Source organism: Fukomys damarensis, unplaced genomic scaffold (assembly GCF_012274545.1).
Source record: "Fukomys damarensis isolate Sample0158 unplaced genomic scaffold, DMR_v1.0_HiC HiC_scaffold_38, whole genome shotgun sequence".
Taxonomy (NCBI): Eukaryota; Metazoa; Chordata; class Mammalia; order Rodentia; family Bathyergidae; genus Fukomys; species Fukomys damarensis.
The window spans coordinates 48,342,493-48,352,742 of record NW_022900950.1 but is presented as its reverse complement, the minus strand read 5'-3'; the positions used below and the strand labels follow the sequence as shown (position 1 = coordinate 48,352,742).

At 35.2% G+C, this 10,250-nt stretch overlaps 1 protein-coding gene across 2 annotated transcripts in view; it reads left to right on the top strand.

Annotated features, from left to right (window-relative positions):
• Positions 1–10,250, top strand: part of Rb1 (RB transcriptional corepressor 1) — a 161,110-nt gene that overhangs the window by 5,015 nt on the left and 145,845 nt on the right. For both annotated transcript variants that reach the window (XM_010636999.3, XM_010636998.3), the window contains exon 2: positions 2,875–3,001. In XM_010636999.3, coding sequence (XP_010635301.1) covers positions 2,875–3,001 — 127 coding nt within the window. The remainder of the gene's footprint in view (positions 1–2,874; positions 3,002–10,250) is intronic.

Sequence of the window (10,250 nt, the reverse complement as noted above, 5' to 3'; positions counted from 1 at the left end):
AAATGACTTGTAGAGTTTTTCTTCCGTGGAGATCTGGAGTATCCCGGGGTCGTTTGACTTTCTGCTTGGTCTTCCGCGATGCAACAGTTGGGAGTCTTTTCCTCTCGGCGTGCACTGCATCCACACAGCACAGCCCTGCGAGAGGCCTTGGATGTGAAATGAAGGGTCGTGGGTGTCAGTTGCCCACGGGCTACTCGGCTGAGGGGCTTTGTGAGGTTTCCTTAGAACAATGCCTTGAGGCCCTGGAGGCTTAAGCCCATCTGTGGTGACTGGTAGAGCATAACTCTTTAGAGGAACTGGTATAATTGGCAAAAGTTTCGTGAGACATTTGAGGCACAGTGCTTAGAAGTTACTAAACTTCTCTTTTTCTCCCCATTGCATACGACCCTTTTTGCATCTTAGTCGACCTCAGCACGCCTCATTATTTCTTCCATTTTTGCTTTTGCTTTTGAACCAACAAGGATCCTGGTGTCTCTTCCTTTTGGTTGTTTTGCTGGTACAAAGTTAGTAGTGTTCTTGTTCTTACAAGGAATTTCTCCCCTCTTATTAAATAAAATTTGAATTTAAACAAGTCCTTGTGGATGCAGTAGAACACGACAAGGAGGTATTTACTGTATTTCAAATCTTATTTTTATGTACTGGGCTACATTATGGTTAAGCAGCTAAAATTGAAGGGGTGTAATTGTCATTATTGTCAACAATTATTTTGCTTTGATGCTACAGATCTGTTGCAGGAAAATAGGACTTGTTCTTTTCAAATCTCTCTTTCTCCCTTCTAAGTCCTTCACCAAGTCCCATTTTATCCTCTGAATAGTACCTCTCTTTCCACTACCCTAGCAGAATTCAGGCCAAATTGTGAAAGATTGAAATAAGATTTTGGAAATGGACTGTGCAAGGCTATTTAAAATTCAGATATTTAAACGGACTCTCTTATAGGCCAATTAAAATTATATTGGTTAGAAAAAACCAGTATAGGTTTGGGGAATGTTTTAGGAGAAAATATTACTTTAACTTTTTATTAAACTGATATATCCTGTGCTTGAAAATTTCCCTTTGTGACGCACAGTGATATCTACTCTAGTGAATTCTTTGACCTTCACACAGCTTTGGAAGTATTTTTGGTTATTATAGAGTAAGCAGAAATTTTGAAGTTTTTGCTATCACTTGGAAAAGAAGGACCTTGTTTCTTTCATTTTTTCTCAGCATATTATTTTATATAGCTTTACATAATGAAATTATCAGAAATTATTCTATAAAACAAATTCATATAAGATGTAGTCTATTCTTGTTTTTCCATACCTACAGAAGTTTTCATTAGCACAGATCTCTATATAGGTTAACTGCAATTCTGTGTGCCTAATCACAGGGAACTGCATCATTTGGTGAATATTGTGCAAACATCAGAGTGCACTTATACAAACCCATTTAGTATAGGTCAGTTACTTCATATAGCTTCTTGCTATAATCAGAATGTGTGAAGCTCTTGTTAGCATAATACAGCATACTGTTTTACAGTAAACTTTTTTTAAAAGTAGGAGTAAGCTCTAAAGTAATGATAAAAATTAGTATGGTAAATACATAATCAAGTAACAGTCATTTTTTAAAAGTATTATGTCCTGTACATAGTGGAATGTGCTATACTGGCAGCACACTAGATTTATGTTAGCATCACTAAAAACATGTGAATAATGACATTGCGCTATGACCTTATGTTAGCTAAGCTGTCATTAGGTGGTGGAACTTTTCAGTTCCATTATAATATTATGGGACAACTGTTGTCTACTGACTGTGTCATTGATTGAAATGTTATGTGGCACATGACTATAGTTAGCAAGGGCAAGACCACCATCTGGCAATTGGAAGCTGAGAAACTTGCATAGGGATGGATTCAGGGTCCTGTCCCACTGCACTTGCAGTGACAGAGTCCATTTCTATCTGAAACATGAGGTGTAATTTCTGTTGCATTATCTCTGGCCTAAGTGATGTAGTTGGAAGGGAAACTGAGGGGAACAGCATGCTATACCTTCAACGGCATGTGTTGAGGAAGACAACCTAGAATGGTGGGCAAGGATTACCATAGTCTTTTGGGTTTATATCATGGTTTCTTCTTTCTTGGCTATGACCTCAAGTCAGTGCTTTAGCTGGTTTGGCAGACATCTATAAAACAAAGATAATTAGAGTACTGGCTTAATATAGCTGATGTGGGTAGTCAGTGAAACCATGCATCTGAGACACTTTGTAAATAGTCATAGTAAGTACTCACAAGTTAAGTTATGCCTTGTATTATTAGTACTACTACTGTGAGAGGTGATATAGATATTAAATAAATGAAAAAAGAGCCAACAGAGATTTATTGAAACTTATCTTGGTTAAGAAAGATCAAGGAGAAAGAGCTGAAATAAGTGATGCAAAAATTAGTATAAAGTTAATTATGAGAAATATTAATAGGAAGATTATATTAAATACTGACAAATACAGAGTACAGTTTAGAAAAGTCACTGACCTTGAAGTGCATGTTTAATATTACCTATGGATTTTTCTCTTCTTGATGTTATAATTATCCCATTTTCCCAAACAGTGTTGACTATTATATTTATTTTCTTTCTCATTGCTGTTTTGCTGTTTTGGAGTATATTTGATTCACCATACCAACAGATATTTTTACTGTGTAATATTTTTATTTTGGGAAGACTGTGAAAAAGATAAACATATATTTAAATTCTGAGTGTAATTTTTAAAAAGATAAAATAAGTTCTGAATATACTTGATGTTTTCTTTCTGAATAGTACTATTATATTCCAACTATTGAAAAAAATATTTAATCAGTTTGATTTGTAAATGTGTACCTATTTTATGATTATTTTCATTTGGCAGGCTTGAGTTCGAAGAAACTGAAGAACCTGATTTTACTGCATTATGTCAGAAATTAAAGATAGCAGATTGTGTCAGAGAAAGAGCTTGGTTAACTTGGGAAAAAGTTTCATCTGTGGATGGAGTATTGGTAAGAATTTTCTTAAAAGTTTTTTGAAGTTTATTTTTCTCATTTTAAAAATAGTTTCAAATTGCTGTAGAAAATTTAAAAAATAGAAAATGTAAAGAAAATAAAAGCCAGTAATAATTCCATTAACCAGATGAAACTTATATCTGATAACATTAAAAATGTTTAGGGAAAAAAAACTCCTTACATAAACTTTGCATAAAGTATTTAAAAGCAAATATTAGAAATCATATTTGATTCATAAATACCTCAATATAAGGACTTTAAAGAAACTTTAAACTTTAAAGAAACACACATGTCTTAAAAGTAATTTTTTTTTTGTACTGTGGATCGAACTTGGGCCTTTGTGCTTGTGAGGCAGGTGGTGGAACCACTGAACCAAGTCCCTGGCCCTTAAAAGTAATTTTTAATATCTTCTAATATGCAGTTAGTGCTCAGATTTCCTCATTGTTTCAGAGTTAGTTTTTTAGAATTTATGATAGTACCTTGATATGTTTCTTTCAATTTTTCTTTGCATATATGTGTAATAATAGCAGGAAATAATTATTGTTTTTATATGTACTTAGGGAATATTGTAAATATTTTGCAAATAATAATATATATTTACATGTAGTTTTTTTGTTTAACATTTTCCTATGTTACATATATTTGGCAATATAGTTTTTAGTGGCAGTATAGTATTTTATTTGCTGGATATATTCTAATATAACTCTAAATGGACATTTAGTTTTTTCCGAAGTTTTTTCTGCAGTAAAATAATATGGTATAAATCCTTGTTCATAAAAGTAGTGCCCGGCAAAAAATAAGTCCTTGATAATTTGTTAAATGAATGAATTAATAATCTGATATTTTTATTAGAATAAATTCCTGAATGTTGGATTATTGAGTGAAAAGATATGAACATTTTTATGATTTGATAATTATTGTTAAATTTCACTCCAGATAGACACTTGGAATGAATTTTCTTTCTTATTATCACAGTATAAAAAAAACTTTTAAAAAGCTCTTTTTTTTTTTTTTTTGAGACAGGGCCTCGCTATCTAGCTGTGTGTAGCCCAGGCTGGCCTTAAACTCTAGGCTATCCTTCTGCCTCAGCTTCCTGAGTGCTGGGATTACAGGCATGTGCCACCATGCCCGGCTAAAAGGCATTTTTTAAAAGTCTCTGGTGATTCATACAAACAAAAAAGAGAATACAAGTTTCATAATTCCAAGAATTTGAACACAGTCTCAACTCCTTCCATATCTAAAATGAGAAGAGCACTGAAGTATCTAGATATATGACTTGGGTATAATCATTCCAGAGTATCTAAAGTATATTTCTACCTACTTTATGTATAAAGCTATTTTTTGGTCATATGCAGTTGAAGGGAGTCATAGCTCTATCCATCCCTCCTCTTCTACTATTAGGCTTTTAATTTTCAGAAAATCAGAATGGGGTAGCTACTTATATGGAATATTCGTGAGTATAGCTAGTTTCTAGTTTGAAAGCATGTTGTGCTCCAAATCTGTTTTCAAATGCAATATGGTAATGAGATTTCTATCTGAATTCACACAACTTTTTGGTACTGAACTGTAATAGCTTTAATAGTAGAGGCCCTTTTAGGCTCCAGACTTGAATATTTAAGTTTATAAATGCATCTAATTTCTTATCTTACTCTTGTCTCTTCTTGGCTTTGTTGCTACCTTCCCTGAGATATGGTATAATTTAAATTGCATTTCCTAAAGAAGCTGTGATGGGAACAAAGATATGTGAAATCATTCTTGGTTGTGTGCTAGAGGGAAGACAAGAAAGAATTTAATGTTACCTTTGAGATTGGGGGTATTGTTTTGAAAGGGAGAAGATGACAGAAGATGATGTCTTTTTGTCTTGTTATAATTCAATAGAGTTTTCCTTGAAATATTATTTTAAGTGATATTTTAATTTCTGAGGGTTGGTCTGAGAATTTAGCCTTTATTTTTACAGTAATTTTTAAGAGAGAGAGCCGGTGATTTAGCTCAGTGGTTCTGGCTCCTGCCTTGCAAATGCAAGGACCCGAGTTAGATCTCCGGTACCAAAGAAAAAAGAGAGGATGTGATGGGGAATGTGTAGAGAAGCACATGTAGTGACAGAATGAATCCATGTCCACATGTCCAGTGCAGCTCATCTAGTGGTAGCTGTCTATCTTATCTGAAACAAAAAGAAAAGGATAGTAACTTGGAGAAATCCTTTTTTGGTGTTTATTGGACTACAGAATGGGTTAAAATTTGGAATTAGTTGGGCATGGTGGAGTATACCTGTAATTCCAGATACTTCAGAGGGTGAGGCAGGAGGATGGCAAGTTTGAGATCAGCCTGGGCAAATCAGTGAGACCCTAGCTCAAAATAAAAATAAAAAAGATTGGGACTACAGGTCAGTGGTAGAGTGCATACCTAGCTTGAGTAAACCCCCATGTTCTGTCACTGTACTGGTGATTACAAAAACTCCATAATTTTAAACAAATTACCTAAAATCTCCAAGCCTTAGTTTTATTATGTATAAAAAAGACTAACAAAATTTTCTGGATCTTGGGCACACTGTTCAGATTAAATACATCAGTGCACATTAAGCATTAATTAGTATCAGTGAATACCAATATGAATGGCTATGTATTCAAGCAGAATAATCACTTAAAGACTAATCTGGTTTGTTTTATTAGTAGTATAAGTTTTAGAAGAACTTGAGAATCAGTTAAATGATTGTTTGTTTGTGTCATTGGAGATCAAACCCAGGTCCTTGCACATGCTGGCAAGTACTCTACTACTAAGCTACATCCCCAGCCTCTAAATGGTTGAATTTTTAAATTTATGAGTATTGATTTTGTTAAAATTTTTATTTTTAAGTCCTTAGAGTTAGGAAAATTATTTATACATTCACAAAAGTCTCTAACAAAAATTTTATGGTAGCTTATTTAGAAAATTGTTTTTTAAAAATAAACATTTATAAGACATAATCTGTGATTGCTATCACAATTAGATTTTGTTCATGCTGCACTCATAGCATATGAATAAGGAACTTTTCATTAAGAAATTGTCTGGGAATGATGTTCTTGTTGCTCAAAGTGAATCAGTTGTTAGAATTTTGGTTTTCTTTCTGCACTGCAAATGGCAGTACAGTAAGATAGAAAAGGCCTTCGATATCAAGGCAGAAAACTTCAGTTGTATGTCAGTCTCCCCTTATCTGAGATTTTGCTTTCCATAGTTTTAGTTACCTGTCATCAACTACAATTCAAAAACCTTAAATGGAAAATTCCAGAAATAAACAATTCCTAAGTTTTAAATTATGTTTTGAGTAGTGTGATGAAACTTCTATTTGTCTCAGTTTACCTGCCTGGGTTGTGAATCATTTTTCTTTCTAGTGTTTCTGTGCTATATATGCTACTTGCCTGTTAGTCACATATATCCATCTTGGTTATCAGATTAAATGTCATGGTATGTGTTTAAATACAGTAACCCTTATTTTGCTTAATAATGGCTCCAAAGCCTAAGAGTGGTGGTGCTGATGATTTGGATATATCAAAGTTTGCTGTACTAGGTGAAAGGTAAAAATTTATCATAGGTATATATCTATAGACTACCTTGGAGATATTACAAGTTTGGTTCCACACCACTGCAATGAGATAAATATTACAATAAAATGAATTAATACAAAATTTTTTTCCTAGTGCATATAAAAGGTAATTCATACTGTACTGTAATTATTTGCTGTGCAATAGCATTATGTCCAAAAAGTATATACAGGAACTTAATTAAAATACTTTATTGCTAAAATATACTAACGCTCATCTGAACTTAAAGCAAGTTGTAATATTTTGTGGCTTCAATGTTGACAGCTACTGACTAAGGTGGTGAATGCTAAAGGTTGGAATGGTGATGGCAGTTTCTTAAAATAAGGTAACAGTGAAATTTGATGCATATTGACTTCCTTTCATTAAAGATTTTTCTGTAGCATGTAGTGCTATTTTGTCCATAGTAGAGCTTCTATCAAAACTGGAGTCATTTCTCTTAAATCTTGCTGCTACTCTATCAACTAAATTTATGTGACATTTTAAATCTTTTGTCATTTTAACAATTTTCACAGTGTCCTCATTAGCGATAGAATCCATCTCAGGGAATCACTTTCTCTACTCATCCCAGTAAGCAGCTCCTCCTCCACTACATTTTATCAGGAGATTGCAGTCATTCACATCTTGAGGCTCCATTTCTAGTTCTCTTGCTATTTCCGCCACCCACATTTGCAGTTAGTTCCTCCATTAAAGACTTAAATCCCTCCAAATTACCATGAGAGATGAAATAAATTTCTTCAACTTCTATCAATGTTGGTATTTTTATCTCTTCCTATAATTCATAAAAGTTTTTTTTTTGTTTTGTTTTTTTGTTTTTTTGAGACAGGGTCTCACTATGTAGTTGAGACTGACTGGGAACTCACTATGTAGCCCAGGGTGGTCTCGAACTCATAGCAGCCCTCCTGTCTCATACTCCCAAGTGCTGGGATTAAAGGTGTGCGCCATCACCCCCAGCCATAAAAGTTCATAATGGCATCTAGAATAGTGAATTGTTTCTATAAAATTCTTAATTTTCTTTGTCTAGATTCCCATCAGAGGAATCAGTCACTATATGGAAGCCAGCCTTTAAAAAAAAAAATTATATATATATATATGGAAGCCAGCCTTAAAAAGTGTATATATATTTTTTTGTGTGGGGGGGGTGGTATGGAGATTCAACCCAGGGCCTGTCAATTTTGTCTTACATCCCCAGCTCTTTTATTTTACTTTTAAATTTGAGACAGGGTCTTGCTAAGTAGCTGAGTACCTAGGCATAGCTTAAATTTAGGAACCTCCTCCCTCAGCCTCTTGGAGTCTTAGCTGGTGCCACAACACCTGGCTTAAAATGTATTTCTTTCTTTCTTTTTTTTTTTTTTTTTTCTTTGGTACTAGGGATTGAACTCTGGACCTTGTGCTTGCAAGGCAGGCGACGGAACCACTGAGCTAAATCCCTGGCCCAAAATATATTTCTTAAATAAAATTGAGAGTAAAAGTTATTCCTTTACTCATAGTCTGCTTAATGGATTTTATATTAATAGGCATGAAAAGAATATTAATCTTGTATATCTCCACCAGAGTTTTTGCATGACTAGATTGTATTGTTGATGAGCAATAATGATTTAAAAGGAATCTTTTTCTAAGCAATAAGCCTTAACAGTGGGCTTTAAATGAACATGTTTAAACCATGTTTTAGTAAACCATGTTGTAAACAAATGCATTGTCATCCAGTCTTTGTTTCATTTATAGATAACAGGCAGAGTATAATTTTTAGAATAATTGTTAAAGGACCTAAGATTTTCAGAATGGTAAATAAACATTGGCTTCAACTCATCAGCTGCATTAGTCCTTAATAGGAGAGTCAGTCTGTTCTTGGAAGATTTTAAGCCAGGCCTTAGCTTCTCTCTAGCTATGAAAGTGCCAGATGGCATCTTCTTTCCAGATAAGACTGCTTGTCTCTATTGAAAATCTGTTGCAGCCTTATCAGTTATAGCAACTAGATCTCCTGAGTAACTTGGTACATCTTCCACATCAGCACTTGCTGCTTCACTTTCTACTTTGCTGTTGTGGAGATGGCTTCTTTCCTTAAACCTCATAATCCAGCCTCTGCTACCTTCCGATTTTCCTTCTGCGGCTTCCTCACCTCTCAGCTCTTTTAGTCACTTTCTTGTTGCTGGGACAAAATACACTGTAGCAAATACAAGAGTAAAAAACAAAAAAAACAAAAACAAAAAAAACAACCAACCAAACTAATAAACCAAAATAGGCTATAGCCCTGACTTGAGGGAGGCGAGCTTTATTTGACTCATAGTTTAATCCATGCATGGTAGGCTGGCTCCAGGGCAGAAACAGCATAGGGTAAGGGCATGGTACAGGACATCTGTTGAGCCCATGGTAGCTAGGCGGTAGAGAGTGAGAAGAAGGGAGAAGCCTGGCATAAGAATACATCCTTCCAGGTCTGAGGTCATTCCCCCAATGACCCATAGCCTCCATCCAGTCTACATCTTCTAATGATGCATTCAGCTATGAACTTGTCAGTGGATTAATTCACTGATGAATATAGCACCCCATGAGCCAATCATTTTGCAGGAGTCCCACCTCTGAACACACGAAACTTTTGGAGGACTTTTGAAATCTAAACCATAATACTCCACTCCTGGCTTCCCAAAAGACTCATGTCCATCTCATTAGGCAAAATGTATTTAGTCCATCTCTGAATCACCAAAGTCTTAACAGTTCCAGAATTGCTGAAAAGTCCATATCTAGTTTTCTCTGAGATTCAAGGCATCTTAATCTATAGTTGTGAGCACCTATAAAAATAAAACAGAAAATTACATAGTCCAGCATGCAATGGCACAGGATAAATATTCTCATTCCAAAAGAGAGAAAGAGAGGGATAGAAAGGAATAAAAACAAAAGCAAAACTTAAATCCAGCAGGCAAAACATCAAATTATATAGCTTCATGTCCAGCATCTAGATAAGCTTATATGAGATATGAGCTCCAAAGGGCTTCTCTGCCCTTATAGCCCTGCCGGTTACAGCCTGTATGACCTCTCTTGGGCTAGGTTTGCTCACTACCTGTGATTTTTCTTAGTAGATGTTCCATGTCCCTGGCACCTCCAGCTTTCTGACATGTCCACTCACTGCATCTTTAGCTTCACTTCTATAGTTTTATGCATTGCTCTCTTTTGGACTCCTGGCAGGGATTCTGTCATACACCTGCATTTCCTGACTTCCCAAGCCTTCCTTCAGAATCTAGGTGGAATCCTCCATGAACCCATAGCTTTTGTATTTTGCATGTCTCCAGGGCCAGAAATATATGGATGATGCCAAGATCTGCAGCCAGCTCAAGCAGTAGTCAGGCCCATATGGACTATGACTGCAACAACTTATGAGTACTTGGGTATATACTTTCTTAGGACACCCTGAATGAGCAAGGAATCTTTGGGCTCTTTTGTCACAGCAATGTCTTTCAAGCAACTTTATATTTTTACACCATTGAGCCAGCTATGGGTGGAATTCGGCTGATTCCAGAGATGGCTCAAGGCCTGTTTTCTGTTGTCATGGTGTAAAGTACTTGACTTCTTTTTTAATGACATGAATCTTTTCAGCAACTACACTTTTGTTGCTCTAAACTTTAGAGGTGCTTTCTTTCTGGGAAAACCACGTTTTTCACATCATTTGTTCCTACTTT